A 23,585-nucleotide genomic window follows, 5' to 3' on the forward strand; every position below is an offset into this window, starting at 1 on the left:
GTATATGTGTCCTGAAAGGTAATAAAATGAAGTGCTATTGTTGAATTTCTTGCAGAACGTGCTTATGAAGATTATGTGCCTATGACGTTTAATTTTTCATATGAAGACTTAATGTCTGTACTACATATAGATAAAGAATAACATAATGAAGATATATGGAAGATGTATTTTGAAGGTGCATTAAATGCTTTGGGGTATGATATTAGGGTAGTTTTGATATCTCCATAAGGGATTACTACCCAATCATTATGAAACTAAATTTTGATTGCATCAATAATATGGCAGGATATGAAGCATGTGTTCTAAGTCTTCAAGCTGCTTTTAAAAGAAAGGCTTATAGTTTAAAAGTTTATGGAGACTCTGTCTTAGTCATATACCAATTGCAAGGAGAATAAAAAACTAAAGACTCAGAATTGATTTTATACAAAAAGTACATATCAGAATTGATCAAAGAATTTGAGAATATTTGGTTTCATCATTTACCTCGAGAAGAGAATCGGATGGCTGATGCATTAGCTACATTGGCAACAATGTTCAAATTAAATGAAAATGCTAAAATCTAACCCATCAAATTGAGCTTGCGAGAGAAACCAGCTCACTGTTCAAATGTTGAAGAAGGAGTTGATAGAAAACCATGGTATTTTGACATGTTACAGTATGTTAAATATCAACAGTACCTAGAGCACATATCAAAGAATGATAAGAGAATGTTGAGAAGATTGGGAATAAGTTTTTTCTAGATGGAAAAATTTTATATAAGAGAAGTCAAGACCAAACACTATTAAGATGTGTGAATATTGCTAAAGCTAAAAAGTTACTAAAAGAAATTCATGGAGGTGTTTGTGGAACTCATGCAAATTGTCATATGATGACTAAGCAAATAATAAGAGTAGGATACTATTGGTTGACAATGGAAAAAGATTAGATTGACTATGCTAGAAAATATCATAAATGTCAAATTTATGCAGATAAAATTCAAGTTCCTGCAACATCCTTGCATGTTATGTCAACACCTTGGCTTTTTTCTATGTGAGGAATAGATGTAATAGAGCCTATTACACTAAAAGCCTCAAATGGACATAGATTCATTTTAGTAGTAATTGACTACTTCACAAAGTAGGTAGAGGTAGCTTCATATACCAATGTGATAAGAATGATGGTTTACAAGTTCATCAAGAAAAAAGATCATATGTCGATATGGCCTTCTAAAAAAGATCATTTTAGATAATGCTCTTAATTTGAATAATAAAATGATGACTGGTGTCGGTGCTTAATTTAAAATCAAACACCATAAATCTGCCTTATCATCCAAAGATGAATGTGGCAGTTGAAATGGCCAATAAGAACATAAAGAGAATTATTAAAAAGATGATAAATGTGTATAAAGATTGGCATGAAAAGCTATAATTTGCATTACATGCTTATCAAACTTCGATTTGCACATCTACAGAAGCTACACTATTTTTATTGGTATATGGGATAGAGGTAGTGTTGCCCATTGAAGTTTAAATTCCTTCTTTACGTGTTCTCATGAAAGTTGAGTTAAAAGAAGCTGAGTGGGTTCACACTCGATATAAACAATTGAATCTCATTGAAGAAAAGAGATTACCTGCACTTTGCCATGACCAACTATATCAAAGAAGAATGATGCGAGCTCATGACAAGAAAGTTCACCCATGATAATTTCAATAGGGAGAATTAGCATTAAAGAAGATTCTTCCTAACCAACAGGATCCTCGAGAAAAATGGACTCTTAATTAGGAAGGACCATATGTGATGAAAAAAGCTTTTTCTAGTGGGACACTGATTTTGGCAAGAATGAATGGAGATGATATGCCAAATCTAGTTAATGTTGATGCAATAAAAAAGAATTATGCTTAAAAAAATAAAAAAAGTAAAATGAGTTAAAAAGATATCTGAGTTAAAAACTTGAAAGGTTAGCTTAGATAAAAATAAAAAGGATAGTGAATGGAATGGCTTAATTCTCAATATGTGCTAGAAGATCTCATTGGTTTTAGGCTGCTTGGTTTGCTGCATTTTCAAAAAAGTCAAGGGCACCAATAAGAAGTTTTCAAAAAAGAATCCATGATGAATTAGTTCATGATGATCTAAATATTTGTTATATGATTACTTGTTGTCCTTGTTTTATCCTTTTTTATAATGCATAAAACACTTCTCCCTTTTACCAAAATAAAATACCATTTTGTTTATCCTTTCCTTTGTCCCTCTCATTAAAAAGAGAAATGTGCAATGTGTTATAATTGTTTAAAATTCAAAAGATGATGAAAGAATAACAATTACCATAAAAGACACATATTATTTTGAAAGAGATTTAAAATAATGAGCAAAATAGCAGGAAACAAAGGTTAATGAAAAAAATGGCCTATAGGTCATAAAGTGGTTGACATGGAATATGGGATATAAAGAAAAATCTTTTTTAGCGAAACTTAATCAAATGTGAGAATGCATAGGATTCAAGAGAAGAAGAAAGGAAACAAACCTTAAGAAATTTTGAAGATAAAAGGAAAATGACAATGAAAAAAAAGAAAAAAAAAGATGGTTTTTTTCATTTGCATAATAAGTGCATTTACATCATGATCATCATTTATTGCATGGCATTGCAAATACATGAAAATGTCATTCACGCATTCATGTGACACGTCATATGTATCAGTCTAGGATAATCTAAGACCAATAAAAAAAAAGTCAAAAGCAAGAAAGATATGAACCCTCTATTCAGAGAAATCTTTCAAATACCATTGCCTTTCAGATTTTTAAATTTAAAGTTCGTTGCCTTTGGTCAGAGGAACTTTTTTAATATTTAAAGTTTGTTACCTCTAGTCAGAGGAGCATTTTGAATTTAAAGTTTATTACCTTTGATCAGAGGAGCTTTTTAATTTTAAGAGTCTCTGGTCAAAAGACTCTATCAAAATTAGGCATGATTTGTAAGATCAAATGGCATAATCTATAAGTCCTCTCAAATCTTTAATTTAAAGTTTGTTGCCTTTGGTTAAAAGAGTCATTTACAATTCGTTGCTTTTGGTGAGAGGAGCCTTTTAACATTTAAAGTTTGTTACCTTTGGTTAATGAGCCTTTTGGATTTAAAGTTCGTTGCCTCAAGTTATAAGAGCCTTTGAAATTTAAAGTTTGTTGCCTTTGATTAAAGGAGCTTTTTGGTTTTAAAGTTCATTGTCTTTGGTTAGAAGAGCTTTTTACTATTTAAAGTTTATTATCTCTGGTGAGAAGAACCTTTGAAATTTAAAGTTTATTGCCTTTGGTTAAAGGAGTTTTTTAGATTTAAAGTTCATTGCCACTGGTCAAAAGAGCCTTTTAATATTTAAAGTTTGTTGCTTTTGGTTAAAAGAGCTTTTGGAATTTAAAGTTTGTTAGCTTTGGTTAAATGAGTTTTTTGAATTTAAAGTTTGTTGCCTTTGGTTAAAGGAGCTCTTTGGATTTAAAGTTTGTTACCTCTGATGAGAGGAGCTTTTTAAATTTAAAGTTTTATTGCCTCTGTTTAGAGGAGCCTTTCAAATTTTCACTCAAAAAAAATTTTTATGTTCAATGTTTCATTTTTTGTATGTGTTTACCTAAACAAAATTGGTGTTTTTTTATTTTTACTTTATTCTTGATTTTTAGCAATAAGCAAAGAGGGGCAGTTGTAGGTGCCGATTTTCTTCTTCTTTTATTATTATTATTATTATTATTATTCTTTTTCTTCATCTTCTTCTTTAAAACAAAAGGAAAAAAAAGTCAAAAGAAAAAGTAAAAAAAAAATAAAAGTCTTTGATTTCAACTTTGGCAGTCGAAATCAAGCTGTCAAAGTAGTTCAAATTTCTTCTTAACAATACCTAACATGGCAGTATGATATCCGGTGACCAAAAGTCACCGGATAAACACCCAAATTTTTCACAAGAAAATCTAAGAAAATCTAGGATTTGATTTCCTAGAAGTTCTATAAGTAGAGCTAAGTTATACAAGAAGATAGAAGGAAAAGAAAAGGAATACTATCAACGAAAAAAAGATCACAGTCCTCTTTGAGAAACCAGCAGTAAACAAAAATTTTTTTTTCTCAAAAATAAAATTTTAGATCTAAGAGGTTAGAGATTTTTTTTGAAAAATCTGGGTTTGAGGGAGTGTTTAGAAAACAAAAAGGATCATTGGGGGGAATTTTTATGAATTTTTGAAAATTTTTTTTAGGTTATCAAAAACTGAAAATGTTTTAAATTTTTAGCGACCATTGAATTTTTCGACACCGGAATCTGGAAAAATTTAAAATTTTCAATCATCAGAATTTGAGATCTTTGAATTTTTTGATACCGTTGAAGATTCCAGCCATTGGTGCATAGTGGCGATTGGCCGAAAACTGGGTTTTACGGTGGTCGACTGAAGGGTTGAATTTCTAGAGAGAGAGGCTCTTAGTTAGAGAGAGGGGAAAGAAAAAAAAACAGAAACAGACCTTTTATAGGTCCTTCAAAACGACATCATTTTGGATGTCTGAACTGAGTTCGACTCGCGCAGGATCCCTGCGCTGACCTGCGAGCCAACCCGACCCATTTCGTAGGTTTTCTTTTTTTTTTTTTCTATTTTGATTTTATTTATTTTGTATTTATTTTTATGTTGATTTTTTTTTTCATGATATTATTGTTATTATTATTATTGTTATTTTATATTAATAATTCTTAAAATAAAAATAAAACTGAAATAAAATAAGGACTTAAAAATATAATATAAAAAAATTAATAATAATTTTTTAATAAAAATAAAATTTTATTACAAGCAAAAATATTATTTAAATTTCACCAAGGTGTTGTGATAATTTAAAAAATAATTTTTGCTAAAAAATAATAAATTATAAAAAATGATAAATAAAATAAAAATAAATTGTTTAAATGAATCTTTTAAATATAATTTTTAAAGAAAGCTAAAAGAGTTTAGTTTCTTTAATTATTACAAGTAAAAATAATTTTTTCGGATTTCACCATAAAGTTGGCATAATCCAAAATTATTTTTACTAAAATAAAGATTGATTTAGACAATGTAAAACAATAATAAAAATGAAAATAAAAAAACTAACAATTGATATTTTAAATTAAAAAAAATTGAAAGAGTTCGATTTTTTTTAATATGAGCAAGATATAAATATTTAGATTTCTTCGATGAGTCGGGATAATCTAATTTTTTTATAATAAAAATAATTAATAAATAATAAAAAGTTTTTTCCTTTAATTTAAAAAAATGATTTTATTTAGGATCTTATCAAAATGTTGAGATGATCCTAAAACTTGTTCAAAACTTTTAGGATTTCACCGAAGAGTCGGGATAATCTTAAAACTTATTTAATAAATTTTAGGAACTCACCAGAGAGTCGAGATGTTCCTAATATCATTTTCGAAACAAATAAATAAAATATCTTATGATGAGATTTCAAGAATTTTGTAAATGGTCAATTTTCTCGAAATATTTTCTAAATAGTGATTCTCTATAAATTTCGTCAAAGTGTTGGGGATTTTATAAAATATAAAAAAAATAATAATACTAATTTTACAAAAAAATATATTTTTAAATAAATTTCAGGAAATTAAGCTTAAATAAAAAAGACTCCGTTATCAAAATTATAGGATTATGTATGTTAATTGGTACCATTCTTTGAACAGACGACGTGAGGGTGCTAATATCTTCCTCACTTGTAACTATACTCCCAAACTTAATTTTGATTTCGCAGACCTAAACTTATTTTAGTAAGTTTTAATTAATTTTAAAAATTTTTACTAAAAGATGATATTTTGGGTGGCCAATCATATTCTATAAAAAGATTAGTGGTAACTCTGAAAATTTTCACCAAGTCTAACGATCAAATCCCCTGGACGAAAAATCATTATGACAAAGTTTATGAAAATGGCTGTGTTATTCATCCTGTACACTGTATATTTATACATCAAGAATTGCTGAGAATAAATACAAACAGAAAGTGATTGTGGGGGCTATATTTGGTGAATAATTATTCTTCTAATTTGTGTGATGATCTCATGAAATGCTGCTGAAAGTCTTGCAAAGATTGTGGAGAGATCTTAGGAAAAATCTTTGGTGTTATCAGCTGTTATCTTATCACACATGACTTACCAAGTCAAATGGTTAGCGGGTGCAACACTTCATTGTTGACAGGAGATAAAACCAGAGTCGCAAAATTCCTACATTGCACTTTGTTCTTGTTGATGAACCAAGCACTCTCAAATCAAGTACAAACTAATCTCAGTTCAGAACTTTTCTGGCTTGATGATGAAGCAATCAAGCAAGCATTTGGAACTTTCTAGCTCTCTTTTCTTTGTTTACCTTGCCTTTATTCTCCTAGCATTCTTTAACCTGCAAGGTCCTAAGTTGCTTGGTTCAGCAATCCCTGTGGTTAACGGAAATGAGACAGATCGACGAGCTTTATTCGAGTTCAAGGCCAAGATAATTGATGATCATTTCGGGGTTATGCGCTCGTGGAACAATAGTAACCACTTCTGCCAGTGGTATGGTGTTGCATGCGGTCGCAGACATCAGAGAGTCACCATGTTGGACTTGGGATCCCTAAAGCTCGTGGGTTCTATATCACCATTTATTGGAAATTTGAGCTTTCTTAGGCTGTTAAACCTTGAAAATAACAGTTTCAACCAAGCAATTCCTCAAGAAATTGGCCGTTTGCAAAGATTGCGTGAATTAATACTGCAAAACAACACCCTAAGTGGTGAAATTCCTTCCAATTTGTCTAGATGTTCTCGGCTTGCATCAGTTAATTTTCGAGGCAACCTGCTAACTGGAGAAATACCAGGTGCGCTTAGTAAGTTGTCAAAACTAACATGGTTTAGTTTTAAAAGAAATAATTTAAGAGGGAGTATCCCGACTTCCATGGGGAACTTATCCTCTCTGGTGTACATGAATCTGGGTGGAAATATATTGAGCGGTGTTATACCTGAAGCTCTTGGCAAACTGACAAAACTTGAAGTTTTCTTTGCGGCGGATAATAGAATTTCTGGGGTTATCCCTGCCTCAATTTTCAATCTCTCTAGTATTAGAGTTCTTCATATGAACTTAAACCGGATACAAGGTAGTCTTCCATCGGACTTGGGAATCAGTATGCCACATATTGAAATCCTTTCTGTCGCATTTAATCAACTGGTTGGACCATTCCCTGTTTCAATATCCAATGCCTCAAACCTCGTACAGCTTTTTGTTGCGGAAAACAAACTTAGTGGAAACTTGCCTTCATTTGAAAAGCTCGATAAACTATCACGAATTGTAATCAGTAACAACCTTCTTGGAAGTACGATAGCAACTGATCTGAACTTTCTCTGCACTTTAACCAATGCTTCCAGACTAGAGCTGCTATGGATAAACGAAAACAACTTTGGAGGGGAATTACCAGAGTGCGTAAGCAATTTATCTCACAATCTGCTATCTTTAAACGTGCAACTGAATAAACTATTGGGAAGAATTCCAGCTGGGATTGGAAATCTCATCAACTTGGAGCTACTAGCGGCATCAGAAAATCAATTATCAGGTTCTATTCCCCCTGGCATCGGGAGGCTTCAAAAGCTAGGGGTATTTTATGCATCTCGAAATTCACTCTCGGGGGTTCTTCCCCCTTCTTTTGGAAACTTGACAATGTTAACAAAACTTGCTCTGAGTGGTAACAATCTTCAGGGCAACATTCCTTCAAGTCTAGGTAAGTGTGAGAATTTGATTGAATTATACCTTTATAATAACAACCTTAGTGGTTCCATACCCCCTGAAGTAATTGGTCTCTCATCCTTGTCCCTTACCCTAGATTTGTCTTCAAACTATTTAACTGGTGTGCTTCCTGTTGAAGTAGAAAATCTGAAAAATCTAGGTGAATTGCGTGTTTCTCAAAATAGCTTATCAGGTGTGCTTCCAACAAATCTTGGTAGCTGTGTAAAACTGGAGAGACTGTTCTTGGATGGCAATATGTTCCAAGGGCCCATTCCTTCATCTTTGAGTTCATTGAAAGGTCTTATAGAATTAGATATATCTAGCAATAATCTGTCGGGTGAAATTCCAAAATTTCTTGTGAGCTTTGGGTCATTACTATATTTAAATATTTCTTTCAATAATTTTGAGGGTATGATACCAATTAAAGGAGTCTTTAAGAATGCAAGTGCTATATTCGTTGAGGGAAACAGTAAGCTTTGTGGAGGCACCCCTGAGTTACGGTTGCCCAGATGTAACTCCAAAACATCCATCAAGAGATCAACCGATACTCTAAAATTGAAATTTGCGATTCTTTTTTCAATTTTTGGAGTGATTTTGGTAGTCTCTTGTCCCTTTATTTTGTGGTTTAGAAGGAAAAGAGAGCAGCCAAAGGCAACTTGTGCAGAAAATCCACTTTCAATGTTATCAATGTCATACCAAAGCATTTTAAAGGCAACTGGTGGATTATCGCCGGCAACTTTGGTTGGTTTTGGTAGCTTTGGTTCGGTATACAAAGGAATTTTGGAAGAGAGTGGAGTAGTTATTGCCGTTAAGGTGCTTAATCTTCTAAGTCATGGAGCTTCCAGGAGTTTCATGGCTGAATGTGAGGCTTTGAAGAACATCAGGCATCGCAATCTTGTCAAAGTATTAACAGCAATTTCAGGGGCCGATTATCAAGGGAATGATTTTAAAGCATTGGTTTATGAGTTCATGCAAAATGGGAGCTTGGAAGATTGGCTCCATCCTTCTGTTGGGATGAATGAGGTACAGGAGGCACCAAAAAGCTTAAAATTTTTTCAGAGATTGAATGTGGCAGTTGATGTTGGTTGTGCATTGGAGTATCTTCATCATCATTGCGAAACACCTATCGTTCACTGTGACCTCAAACCAAGCAATGTTCTACTTGATGATGAAATGGTTGGCCATGTTGGTGATTTTGGACTAGCAAAATTCATTGCATCAGACACGCAAAATAACACTTCAAGCCTGTCAAGCTCCCTTGGGTTAAGAGGAACAGTTGGTTACGCTCCTCCAGGTAAGTAGACTACCATATATTTTGTATATGCATAGTTTTCATCAATATGTTATTGAGTTTAACATGTTAAGAGCTTTGATTTGAGAAAGCTATTTGCACTTGTGTAAAAATTGTTGCTTTTATGTGTGGCTAATGAATTGCAGAATATGGCTTGGGAAGTGATGTGACAACATATGGTGATGTGTACAGCTATGGCATTCTTTTGCTGGAGATGTTTACAGGGAAAAGACCCACCGGTGAAATGTTTACAGAGAATCTGAACCTCCATAACTTTGTTAAAACAGCTTTGCCAGATCGAGTAGCTGAGATTACAGATCCCATTCTTCTTCAAGAAAGTTTCAATGAGAGCAGCCAAAACGATAACAGACTTCTTTGGAGCATGAATTCTATATTCGAAATTGGAGTTGCCTGTTCTTTTGAATTGCCAACTGAACAAATGAACATGGCTAATGTTGTTGCTAAGCTTTGTTTTATAAGAGACAATCTGCTTCCAACTCGATCATTAAGAAGAAGAGGTACTAATATTATTTTATCTGAAGTAATTTAAACATTTTTGTCAAAACCTTACTTCCTTTATGACCTATTTGATGGTTTAATATTTCCTTCAGCTGCAGGTACTGCTTGATGGCTTTTCTTCCATTCTTCTGTTTGGTGAACTGAAGGATCAAATCTGTAAGAATATTGGATTTAGTTTAAGTTTTTAATCTGGTGTCTACATTTCATGAATAAAATTTTTACATTTAGTTGTAATTTTTATTTTAATATTTGAGACTGTCAGAAACCGAATGTGATTACTGTAACTAAGAGTCTAGCACTCTTTTATTTTATATATCAAGAATAATATACTTTTCTAGTGCTTATTGCTTGACATTCTTTGATTTAGGATGAGATTATGTCTAAATTTACCCTGTATTTCAGCTATATTTAATTCTCAGACAAATGAATTTTAAGAAGCTACTGCCTTAGTCATTGTTCTAGAGTGGCTTTCCATGAAGGGGATTGGCCCGTTGACCACGCAGAAACAAAAATCTTTCTAGGGGATTTGAAAATAATTGTAGTGTTATTTTCTTATACCACTGTTATTTATTTCATTTCTTAGTCGTGCATTTGAAAATGGGTCGCAAAACGGTTTTATATTTCTAAAACCTTCTTTAATAAAGTGATGAAATTGGACAAATATGAACTTATGATAACACTAACTCATGATTTAAAGTCAAATATCCTTTCCATTATTTGTAAAGTTAGGATGAAATCTATTTTTTCCTGATAGAATTATCGTTGGATCCTCAGTTTTTAACTCAATTTGTCACAATTTTTGTTTGTAAACTTAGGACATCAGTCTATCACTAGCAATAAAGAATCTTATTACACCAAAGATCTTAATATAATTTATTCACGTTAATTTATGTAAGATTATAATCAGCACATTCAAAATTTAAAACCTTTTGGTGCTTCATGGGACAATAAGCATTGTCTCTAGCGTTTACTTCAGGGTCGCCTTTACGTCATTTCTCATCACTGTCAACAGATGTCTGCCATTGAATATATGACACAATGCCGTCCAAATGGCTTCTTCACTCTTGTTTTTGGTAGCACTTTTTTTAAGTGATGAACTTTCGTAAATTTGAAGTTGGATCTTCCTTATTTGTAATTCTCTTTCCTTTATATATTCGAACAAAGTTTAATCTCTTTTGTACAAAAAAAATTCTCAATTTCATTTGAAGTAATCAATGCATATTAAAATTAATTTAACAATAACAATAACAAATTAAGCTTTCTACCCTATAATTTTAGGATCGATTATATAAAAGACTAAAAAATAAGAATCACATTAGTTTGTAATTTTGACTCCTTTTGGGTCTCTCATTTTTATTAAAAATAAATTTTTTATTTAGTTTCTTAATCTTCATATAATTTTTTATTATTTTATTCACGTCTTTTATGATTTATTTTTAAAAATTTTGATCTCTTCCAAATTTAGAAATTTATTTTTTCTAATTGGAATGCACATTAAATTAATTTATGATTGGAATTTTTAATGATTTTAAATTAAATAATTAAGAAGATAATTAATGAAAAATAATTAAAAATAAAATAATAATGTAAATCCTAGATTTATTTGAAAGATACATGTGTTAGTTTATAAGTAATCATCCATTTACATCAATATAAATTTTATATATTTTTATTTTTATATCAAAATTAAATTCTTAATCAATTTGAATCAAAATAATATTTTTAATTTTAGTATAAAATTACACTGATATAAAGAGAAATATCTCTATTACTTTTTAATCACGAGCATTTCCCTCTACCAAACCACAATCTCGTCCTAAAGAAAGTGGTCAAGTTTTTAGTCTTAAAACCGTATTCAAACTGATATAATGTGTGATTACAACAAAAGATGACTGACTCAATCTTTCATCTCAGGATTTTATTTTTGTCATTTTTTATTTCACTATACATTGATTAAGAATTAATCACTAATGTTTTTAATACAAGAAATATATAATTAATATATTTTTCTTTCAAATATTTGGATATATTTGTTGCTATTCATACATCATATAAATTAATACAATTGAAACATGGAAGTTGTGGAAAAGTGTAACAAAGCTAGCTTCGTTTTTTCTTTGGTTCAATGGTTTTGTTGTCATGTATGGTTCCATCCTTCGTTGATTGACAAAAGGAATTTTAAATCAGATTTGCCAAATTTTTGTTGAATTTTATTCTAGAGGAATGAAATACTTCAACAACTTGCTTCATGGGACAATCAGCATTGTCTCCAGCGTTTACTTCATTGGGTATCTATAAAAACTCTATAATATTTATAGTTCATTAGATCTGCATTTCGTTGAGGTATTATTTTTTAAAATTATGTTTTAAAAATAAGACAAATAAAATTTTTATATCAAATTTTAATGAATGACAACATATAGATATATATAAATGTATTTATTTTTAATATAAATTATAATTTAATTATATATAATGTAGTTTTTTTAATTAAATAAATATATTAAATAATATTTTTATTAATATATATAAACATAAATAAAATAATAATTAAATATATTCTTTTATATATCTTAGGATAGTTAGGTAGAGCATCCCAAACCCAATACCACCTTGATCCAAATTATTAAAAAAAATAAAACTTAACCTAATTCTTTTTATAAAAAATTGCATTAATTGTATTATGACGAATCAAAACCCATTAAAAATATATGTTGTTTTGTCATTCTTACATTTATTGATTTTTTTTTACAAAAACAAATTTTTAAAAACAAAGAAAATGACAAAAAAGCTAAATAGGATAATATATAAATTTATTAAATTAAAGTATTAAATAAATTTTTTTACCAAAATATATATTTAATATAAAATTATATAAATAATAAATATATATTTTATATATATCAATGCCAAGATATAACACTTAAAACCTTACTTTTATTGAATTCCCATTGTGATCTTTAACTAATTATGTACTTCAACATAATTATCAGGAGTTCGGAGTAAGTGCTATAGACTGTTTCTAATACTTAGCGGCTTGATCTAACCAAGCCTTCGCTATTTCAGAATCCACCTGTCTGGCCTGTTCTCCCCGGTTGGAATAGACAAGTCAATTCCTTTCTTAAGAGCCATACATTTAAAAAAAAAATCAACCCAAATTATCTTGAATTAAAAGAAAGCACATCCAATGGATTGAGATGAATGAAAACCCACCATATATTAGTTATTTTATTATCTTTATCTTAATTAAATTTTTTATTATGAAATTTATCCAATAAAAAAATTAAAAAATTTAAAAAACAAAGAAAAAAAATAAAAAAAACAAAAACTTAAAAAAATAAACAAAAAAGAAAGGAGGTGCCATGTGGACATCCGAGATAGAGTAAAACACATTAAAATCATTTCCAACCTGATCGTATTTTTTTTTTTTTAAATCTCAATTTGATCTCTATTTTTTTAAGCATTATATTAGATCATTGCGAATAAAAACCAATCGAATATGGATTATTTGATAATCCTTACCTCAATTGATTTTTTATAAAATTTATTTAATAAAAAATTAAAATACAAAATAAAATAGAAAAATAAAAAAAAGAATGGAGACAAGATGAGATGCCACGTGGACATACTCTCCTTCCCCATTCTCTACACAATTACTTAAGTATAATCTTATTTACTTGGTTTATCTTTAAATGAATGAACAAAATGAATATTTTAGTTTTACTTTATGCTAAAAAAGATCTCATTACAAGAAAAATGAGAGAATTATGTATATATATAGACACACGCACACAAGAAATTGTTGCTCTTATTTGTGACAAATGAATTGCAGAATATGGCTTGGGAAGTAATGTGACAACATATGGTGATGTGGACAGCTATGGCATTCTTTTGCTAGAGATGTTTACAGGGAAAAGACCCACTGATGAAATGTTTAAAGAGAATCAGAACCTTCATAACTTTGTTAAAACAGCTTTGCCAGATCGAGTAGCTGAGATTACAGATCCCATTCTTCTTCAAGAAAGTTTCAACGAGAGCAGCCAAAACAAAAACAGACTTCTTTGGAGCTTGAATTCTACATTTGAAATTGGAGTTGCCTGTTCTTTTGAATTGTCAATTGAACGAATGAACATGGCTAATGTTGTTGCTAAGCTTTGTTTTATAAGAGACAATCTGCTTCCAACTCGATCATTAAGAACAAGAAGTACTGATATTATTTTATCTGAAGTAATTTAAACATTTTTATCAAAATCTTACATCCTTTATGACCTGTTTTGAAGGTTTAATTATTTCCTTCAGCTGCAGGTACTGCTTGATGGCTTTTCTTCACATTCTCTTGTTTTGTGAACTGAAGGATCAAATCTGTAAGAATATTGGATTTAGTTTAAGTTTTTAATCTTGTGTCTACATTTCATGAATAAAATTTTCACATGTAGTTGTATTTTTTTTTTTTAATATTTCAGATTGTTAGGAATTGAGCTTGATTAACCTGATTAAGAGTCTAACACTCTATTATCTTATATCTCAAGAATAATATGCTTTTTGCTTAACATTATTTGATTTAGGATGAGATTACGTCTAAATTTATCTGATATTTCAGCTATATTCAATTCTCAGACAAATAAATTTTAAGAAGCTTCTGCCTTATTAATTGCTCGAGAGTGGCTTTCCTTCAAGGGAAATGGCCCATTAACCACGCAGACACAAAAATCCTTCAAGGGGATTTGAATCTTATTTTCTTATGCCTTAGTTATTTCTTTCCTTTCTTAGTCATGCATTTGAAAATGGGTCACAAAATGGTTTTATATTTCTAAAACCTTCCTTAATAAAGTGATGAAACTTGACAAACATGAACTTATAATAACACTAACTCATGATTTAAAGTCAAATATCCTTTCCATTATTTAAAAAGTGAGAATGAAATCCATTTTTTCCTCATAGAATTATCGTTGGATCCTCAGTTTTTAACTCCAATTGTCACAATTTTTATTTCTAAACTTAGGACATCAGTCTATCACTAGCAATAAGAAATTTTATTACACCAAAGATCTTAATATAATTTATCCACATCAATTTATGTAAGATTATAATCAACACATTCAAAATTTAAAACCTTCAGGCTGCATCCCAGCCATTCCAATTAAGTGGACAAAGCCAGCCCTATAACTTCAGTCTAATATATATGTAACGATCTGATCCTGTGTTCCAAGGGCGAACCCACCGCATTAATCCTCTGACTGTCAATGGTTTTGTTCTGTGGGTCTATTTTCCTCTCCCTTTTTGATACTCAAGAAAACATAGGGTCAGTTGATTTTTGACGTCAAGCATTTGTTAGAAATCGCTATTTCTTTGATTGTTTGATAGAGTTTAAATCAGATTTCCCAAAACTCTTGACTTTCCTTCTGGAGGAACGGACTAATTCAGCTACGTGCTTCATGGGACAATTAGCATTGTCTCGAGCGTTTACTTCAAGGTCGCCTGAACATCAATTTCTCATCATTATCAGTTGAGAAAATTATGGAGCTGATTGCGCCCTTTCCAAGATATGTCTGCTATTAAATATATGACATAATGTCGTCCAAATAGTTTTTTCACACTTCTTTTAGTAACAATTTTTTTTAAGTGGCGAATTTTCGTAAATTTGAAGTTCGACTTTCGACATTTATAATTTTCTGTTCTTTATATATCTGATTAAAGTTCAATATCTTTTTTACAAAAAATTCACAATTTCATTTTAAATAATTAATGCACATTAAAATTAATTTAATAATAATTACGAACTAAATTTTATATCTTTTCACTTTTAAATTGATTGTATAAAAGACAAAAAAAATTATGTTAGTTTATAATTTTAAATCTTCTTACATCATTTCTATAAAAAAATATTTTTATCTATTTTTTAAACCCTCATATCATTTCTTATTCTTTACAATAATGTCTTTTGCTGTTTACCTTTAAAAGTTTTGATTTTTCTAAATTTAAAAACTTATTCCTCTTAACTAAAATGCACATTAAAGTTAATTTATGATTGAAATTTTTAATGATTTTAAATTAAATAATTAAGAAGATAATTAATGAAAATTAATTAAAAAAATAAAATAATCATGTAAATCCTAGATTTATTTGAAAGATACATGTGTTAGTTTATAAATAATGATCCATTTATATCAATATAAATTTTATATTTTATATTTTATATTACATGTGTTAGTTTATAAATAATGATCCATTTATATCAATATAAAATTTATATTTTATATTTATATTTTAAAATTAAATTTATAATTAATTTAAAAAACAAAACAATATTTTTAATTTTAATATAAAAATTACACTTGTAGAAATAGAAATATCTCTGTTACTTTTTAATGACGGGCCTTTTCCTCTACCAAACCACAATATCATCCTAAAGAAAGTGGTCCAGTCTTCAGTCTTGAAACCATATTCAAACTAATATAATATATGATTACAACAAAAGATGACTGACTCAATCTTTCATATTAGTTCACTCAGGATTTATTTTTGTCATTTTTTATTTCACTATTAGCATTGATTAAGAACTAATCATTAATGTTTTTAGTACAAGAAATATATTAATAATATATTTTTCTTTCAAATATTTTGATATATTTGTTAGTATTCATACATCATATAAATTAATACAATTGAAACGTGGAAGTTGTGGGAAAGTGTAACAAAGCTAGCTTCACTTTTTAATGAATGAAACTCTTTCGAACAAAAGATTAAACACAAACAAAATTTGGGATATCTTGATCATATTATAAAAGAAAAAAAAAAAAAACAGAGTTCCAATCAAACCTTCTATGTAATATTGCACATAGTTCTCCTTCGTAAACCAAACAATTTCAAAATTCAAACTAATCTCAAACCCTGTGATTCATTCGGCTTGATGGAAGGCCTTTGGAAATAAAATAATTAATGGAAAAAGGAAAAAATTTGTCTGATTGTTTGCAATTACAAAATACGAAGATGCTTTACAACAAAAGATCAAAGGAACTTTATCCAGAAACAGTAACCTATGTAACTTTTCTTTTTCTTTTTCCTTTTACTGGTGTGTATATATATATATATATATATATATATATAAAACAAAAAAAAGAAACGAAGACCAGCTAAATGTTCCATTTATGGGGCCAGCTCCGTCCAATCAATTCATCTGGTTCATTCAGCTGCCATTATCATGCTTTAAGATCCCTAAGTCTTGGTCAATTTGATGTTATATGAATAGGTTAGTGACTTAAGAGTCAGTCAACCTCAATCCCGGCCCCCGGCCCCTTCAGTTTCAATAAGGTGAAGTTTTGCTGGGGAAAAACTACAAAGATCGATTACTTTCACATTAGCATTCGGCTATCCATATTTGTAGCCAATAGAACCCAATAAGCTGTGGCTTCTTGCCTTGTTAGGAAGAAAGAAAAGGCTGGGTTGAGTGTCAATTAATTTGTATCATGATTCATTAGGGGCCCTATTGTTGAAAACAACAGTGCCTTCTTCTTCAAAGTATTCTTTTACTTTTCGAACATGCATTCATATTTTGATTTTTGTTATTCAAAAAAGTTGAAGAAAATTTAGTTAAAAAGCTACAAAAGGAAAAAGGATAAAATTTTAATAATTTTAAATTAAATAGAAAGATAATTAATGAAAATCAATTAAAAATAAAATAATTGTGTGAATCATAAAATAATTATGCGACATGAGGTATTTTACGTGCAAAGCTTGTGCAATTAACTGTGGTAGCTTAGTTAATTGTAGATAAAGTAAGTATTTTTATTAGTTTCAAAACGTAATAAAGGAGATGGAAAAAAGAAGGAAATGATGAACACTTTATTGTAATGACTTGTGTATTATAACGAGGCTTAAAACCTATTTATATAGAGATAAAATGTTATAAAATAAAAAATACAATAAATAGAAACAAGGACTAAATCAATTTTTTATAATTAGCTAAATCAATATTTAATATTCTTAAAATCAATATCAAATCAATCTAGAATATTATTGAAATATTACTAGAATAATATTATCAATCTAGATTATTTTCATAATATTACTGTAATATCATTAACACCCCCCACAAACTCAAGATGGTAATGTAGACGTCAACTTGAGTTTGAAAAGTAGGACAAGAAATTGACTAAGTGGATGCGATTTAGTGAATATATTCGCCTTTTGATTAGCACTAGTAATCAGAACAAGTCGAAGAGTTTGAGTAAGCAAATGGTGACGAATGAAGTGACAATCAATTTCAATATGTTTAGTACACTCATGAAAAATATTATTATGAGCTATCTGAATGGCACTTTGATTATCACAAAATATAAGAGTACTAGAGTAATGAAAAACACCTATATCTTGAAGTAGCCATTGTAACCATAGAAGTTTTGATGTGGCATCTGCAAGAGCTCGATACTCAACTTAAGTGCTAGAGTGGGATACCACAGTTTATTTTTTACTTTACCAAGAAATAAGAGAAGAACGAAGAAAGAAATAGTAGCCTGTTGTAGAACGACGATCAGTAGGATCTCCTGCCCAATCAAAAGCAATATATCGCAATAAATCCATAGCAATATAGAACGATCAATAATGTAATAAAAATAAAGTACACTAAAATTTATGTGACAAACCTTCCAATAAAAAGAAAAAAAATTATGAACTACTAGAAAAATCTCTAATATCAAATAATAAATATACAAAGTTCTCTTCTAACTAAAACTAGAGTTAATCAATAACTAGAGATAAAATTAGAGAAATCTCACCAAATAGGTGACTCAATAAATACACAATTGATTTGTTCCTAGAGAGCTTCAAACCCAATCTCCACTGTTTAAAATGTAGAACACTGAATCATGAACTTATTGATAAAATTTCAACTCAATTGGACAATGAATCCACTTTCATTCAACCAACTCTCTATTCTCTACTTTTTTTTTTTTTTGCTTTTATTTTCCTATTGATTTTGATGCTACATACTTTTTTTTTAGCCAAAACCACAGCCCCCTTCTTTTATTATTTAAGGCTTTATTCTAGATTAAAAGTCAAAAGGCCTATAACCTTTGATTGGTTAAAACAATAAGGTTGGACCTTATAGATTTTAAACAATCTCTCTTTCCAACTACGTTAAGAGGAGATTCATCACTATAGCAGTTTCATTTGAAACTTATTTTGGCCAAAGAACTCATTCCGGCCAAGTTACTGCAAAGCTCAAGCTTTTTCTTAGAAAGTGTCTTAGTCAATATATCTGTTGTATTCTCATTAATATGGATTTTCTTCAATTGCATATGATGTTTCTTAATCACCAAATGTAACCAATAATAGCTAACATCAATGTGCTTTGTTCTAGCATGATATATGACATTCTTACTCAAATTTAAAACACTCTGACTATCATAAAACATTACATTCTATTTCTGATTCAAACTCAATTCAAGAAAAAAATGTTAACCAAAGTATTTTTTACCTGCTTTGATTGCTGCAATATATTTAGCCTCTGAGTTGACAAGACAATACACTTTTATAGCTTAGACTGCTAAGACGCACCTCTTCCGGCACAAGTAAACAAATATCATGAAGTAGATTTTCTACTATCATGATCACCTATCATGTTAGTATCAATAAACCCTTCTAGAATTAGTTGTGAAACTCTATAACTCAAGTACATTTTTGAGGTGCTCCTCAAATATCCTCATGCAAAAGTGAACAAATACCTTGAAATAAATTTTTTACCATCAAGATCACTTGTCATGTTAGTATCAATAGATCTTTCTAGAATTGATTATGAAACTCCATAACTAAAGCACATTTTTGAGGTACCCTTTAAATATTTAAAAATTCATTTCACTGTTGTTGGAGAGATACATCACACATAGAGCTTACGAGAGTACACCAGAGAGCCCATGCATATATATTGGACACCACTTGAGCTTAAAAGCTTAAGTTATTGGATTCTTGAGTTTTTTTTATATATTTAAGATATCTCATTCATATTTCTTAGTGATGTAGGATTTTTTACTTACATATGAACCTTATCCCAAAACATATATGATCATATCTTTCATTAATTTCTAAATTTTAATGAATTAAATTGAAAATTGCTATTCTTTTTTCAATTTTTGGAGTGATTTTGGTAGTTTCTTTTCTTCTTATTTTATGGTTTAGAAAGAAAAAATTTCAGCCAAAGGCAACTTGTGTGGAAAATCCACTTTCAAAGTTATCAATGTCATACTAAAGCTTTGGTTCGGTATACAAAGGAATTTTTGAAGAGAGTGGAGTAGTTATTGCTGTTAAGATGCTTAATCCTCTAAGTCATACAGCTTTCAGGAGTTTCATGGCTGAATGTGAGGCTTTGAAAAACATTGGGCATCAAATTCTTGTCAAAGTATTAACAGCAATTTAGGGGTAGATTATCAAAGGAATGATTTTAAAGCATTGGTTTATGAGTTCATGCAAAATGGGAGCTTGAAAGATTGGCTCCATCCTTCTAGTGGCATTGTCGTAACGATTTTATGTCTGTCTGACGAATTTGAAAATGAGAGAAAAAAAATGAAAAACAGAGTCATCACTATTCTTTTTTGGCCAAGTACGATTGGTCACCTATTAAAACATATCATTTTAATAAAATCTTTAAATTAAAATTTATTAAAAGATAATTTTATGATCTATGAGACAATCTGGGTCTGGTTACGCGCGACGAAAGATTAGCACCCCCATAACGTTCGTTTAAAATGGTACCAATTAATTACATGTTATCCATTGATTTTGATAAAGATAGTCTTATTTTTGGTGTTTGAAAAATAATTTCCTTGATTTTTCTTATTGAAAATTTGGTTTTTTCTTTTTTTAATATTTTTTATTATTTATTGTTCTATTTTTATTCAAAAAATGAATTAGAATCTTTTTATTGAAATAATTCTTAAAATGTTACAGTACGTTGGTAACATTAGAAAAACTTTTTCTTACTTAAAGATTTCTTAGATTTTGCTTCTCAAAATATCTTAGAATCTCATCCTCAGAGACTCAGATTTATTTTTGTGTATGTAATGCAAAATGCTAATATGTTGATGCACACATTTTATTCTCTTCTTTAGAAATTTTATTAATCTTATTTATTGAATTATTATTTTCATTGTTTTATTGAAGAAAATAGAAAATTTTATCATGTTTAAGATTTTTATAAATATTTCAATACACTAGTAATATTTAAAGAAAAAAATCTCTTTACCTAGGGATTTCGTAAAGCATCATTACTTGGAATACTTTTAGAATCCCATCTTCGGATAATATTTTTTTTCCTCATTCTTTATTATTTTATTATCTATTTTATAACAAAGAAAAGAAAAATTTTTATTATATTAAAAACTTTTTATAAATACTCTAATACGCTGGTAGTATTTAAAAAAAAATTTCTCACCTAAAGATTTCATAGGTATCACTACTCAGAGTACCTTTGAATCTTATCGTCGGATAAAAATTTACTTCTCTTACATTTTTATTATTTTTTAATTATTGTTATTTTATAAGATTTATTTTAAAATTAACAAAACTATAAAAAATTTTAACTATATATTTCATTATTTATTTTTATTATTCCAAAAAAATTTATTTCAACAAATTTAAATTTTTTAACATGCATAAATACTAATAATAAAATTTAAAATGATAAAAATAATATTAAAAAATTAAAAAAAAATTTACCTGACTAGACCAATCAACGTTGGTTTGGGCTAGTATGGTAAGTTTGGCGGTTTGGAACTGGTCTAGTTCAGTCTGGACTGGTTAGAAGTCAGAGGGAGAACAAGTCGCAGGTCCATTGCACTGATCCCGAGTTGGGTCAAGGCTGACGCGCGGATCTTCCCATGCTTAAAATAGTATCGTTTTGCTTTTGCCTAAACGACGTTATTTTGAAAGCCTATTTAAAGGCCAAATCATATTTTTTAAAATTTTCTTCTTCCTCTTTCTCTCTTTTCCCCTCAGACGCTTTCACACTCTCTTTAAAAAAATCAGAACCCAGTGGCCATTACGCCATGCCATCTGTCACTCGCGATCGTCGTCCACCATCCGTCGATCATTGGAAAAATCCAAAGTCGCCAAAAATCTTATTCTCAATCCCTTAAACACAAATCTAGACTTAGTTTTGTAAGAAAAGGCCTCGAATTACATAAATTCGACTTGAAAGATTCGACTAAAATGATTTTTGTTTTTTTTTTGTATCTCTCTTTTTTTGGTGTGAGATCCCGTTCCAGGGATTGTGTGTTTTTAGTTTTTTTTTTTTTGTGGTGTTTGATTCTTTCTCTTTCTTTTTTTTTTATAAAAAGTTTTTTTTGGGAATCTGGCAACATTTTTTTTTTATGGAATTTTTTTGTAAGGCTTTTGGGTTTTTTGTTTTTTTTCTTATGGGTTCTTTTCAAACGGCTTCTCATTGCTCTATTTATAAAGCAAAAAATAAAAAGATCAACATCCTTGAAAATTTAAGATTTTGGTTGCTTAAGATTAGGGTGGTCGCCAGCTGTTAGAGTGACTGTTGGTGGCTGTTAGAGTGACTGTTGGTGGCTGTTAGAGCCGCTGGCAGTGTGGCTGCCGACAGCTGGCAGAAAAGGTACCAGAAAAAGAAGAAAGAAAAAAGAAAAGAAAAAGAAAAAGAAAAAGAAAAAAGAAAAAAAAAAAGAAAGAAGAAAGAAAAAATATATAAAAATAAAATGAGTATCTAAAGGCATGAATGAGGTACAGGAGGGACCCAAAAGCTTAAATTTTTTTCAGAGATTGAATGTGGCAGTTGATGTGGGTTGTGCATTGGAGTCTCTTCGTCATCATTGCGAAACACCAATCGTTCAAAGTGACCTCAAACGGAGCAATGTTCTACTTGATGATGTAATGGTTGGCCATGTTGGTGATTTTGGACTAGCAAAATTCATTGCATCAGAAACGCAAAATAACCCTTCAAGCCTGTCAAGCTCCCTTGGGTTAAGAGGAACAATTGGTTATGCTCCTCAGGTAAGTAGACTACCATATATTTTGTATATGCATATTTTTCATCAATATGTTATTGAGTTTAACATGTTAAGTGCTTTGATTTGAGAAAGCTATTTGCACCTATGTAAAAATTGTTGCTCTTATTTGTGACAAATGAATTGCAGAATATGGCTTGGGAAGTAATGTGACAACATATGGTGATGTGTACAGCTATGGCATTCTTTGGCTGGAGATGTTTACGGTGAAAAGACCCACTGATGAAATGTTTAAAGAGAATCTGAACCTTCATAACTTTGTTAAAACAGCTTTGCCAAATCGAGTAGCTGAGATTACAGATCCCATTCTTCTTCAAGAAAGTTTCAATGAGAGCAGCCAAAACGATGACATACTTCTTTGGAGCTTGAATTCTATATTTGAATTTGGAGTTGCCTGTTCTTTTGATTTGCCAACTGAGAGAATGAGCATGGCTAATGTTGTTGCTAAGCTTTGTTTTATAAGAAACAATCTGCTTCCTACTCGATCATTAGGAACAAGAGGTACTAATATTATTTTATCTGAAGTAATTTAAACATATTTGTCAAAATCTTACATCCTTTATGACCTGTTTTGTAGTTTTAATTATTTCCTTCAGCTGCAGGTACTGCTTGATGGCTTTTATTTCCATTCTCTTGTTTTGTGAACTGAAGGATCAAATCTGTAAGAATATTGGATTTAGTTTAAGTTCTTAATCTTGAGTCTACATTTCATGAATAAAATTTTCACATCTAATTGTAATTTTTTTTAATATTTGAGACTGTCAGGAATTGAACCTGATTATTGTAACTAAAAGTCTAGCATTCTATTATTTTATATCTCAAGAGTATTATACTTTTCTAGTGTTTATTGCTTAATATTATTTGATTTAGGATGAGATTATGTCTAAATTTATTTGGTATTTCAGCTATATTTAATTTTCAGACAAATGAATTTTAAGAAGCTTTTGTCTTATTCATTGCCCGAGAGTGGCTTTCCTTCATGGGGATTGGCCCATTAACCACGCAGACAAAAAATTATCCTTCAAGGGGATTTGAAAATAATTGTA

General features: G+C 29.8%; 1 protein-coding gene and 1 long non-coding RNA gene across 3 annotated transcripts; both read left to right on the forward strand.

Annotated features, from left to right (window-relative positions):
• The first annotated feature begins 6,193 nt into the window (after nt 1–6,193).
• On the forward strand, nt 6,194–13,756 carry LOC111309468 (LRR receptor-like serine/threonine-protein kinase EFR). Its single transcript, XM_089748170.1, has 5 exons — nt 6,194–9,004; nt 9,148–9,542; nt 9,613–9,618; nt 10,497–10,593; nt 13,353–13,756. The coding sequence occupies exons 1-5, from the start codon at nt 6,274–6,276 to the stop codon at nt 13,754–13,756; spliced, it is 3,633 nt and encodes a 1,210-aa protein (XP_089604296.1). The 5' UTR covers nt 6,194–6,273.
• A 7,535-nt stretch (nt 13,757–21,291) lies between these two features.
• LOC111309743 (uncharacterized) lies at nt 21,292–23,355 on the forward strand. 2 transcript variants are annotated; one of them, XR_016330248.1, is made up of 3 exons: nt 21,292–22,525; nt 22,669–23,040; nt 23,136–23,355. It is a non-coding gene; the product is annotated as an uncharacterized LOC111309743 (long non-coding RNA). The 2 variants fall into 2 exon arrangements; XR_016330249.1 differs by having other exon boundaries at nt 21,293–22,525; nt 23,142–23,355.
• The last annotated feature ends 230 nt before the right edge of the window (nt 23,356–23,585 follow it).

This window comes from Durio zibethinus, chromosome 19 (assembly GCF_047325235.1).
Source record: "Durio zibethinus cultivar Kanyao isolate XHJ-2024 chromosome 19, ASM4732523v1, whole genome shotgun sequence".
NCBI classification, from domain to species: Eukaryota; Viridiplantae; Streptophyta; class Magnoliopsida; order Malvales; family Malvaceae; genus Durio; species Durio zibethinus.

Bases quoted from the DNA above. Each gene is read 5' to 3' on its own strand.
- LOC111309468 (XM_089748170.1), top strand. From the start codon at position 6,274: ATGATGAAGCAATCAAGCAAGCATTTGGAACTTTCTAGCTCTCTTTTC. The intron at 9,005-9,147 runs GTAAGTAGACTA...AATGAATTGCAG, and splicing joins AGTTGGTTACGCTCCTCCAG to AATATGGCTTGGGAAGTGAT. The intron at 10,594-13,352 runs GTAGCACTTTTT...AATGAATTGCAG, and splicing joins CTTCTTCACTCTTGTTTTTG to AATATGGCTTGGGAAGTAAT.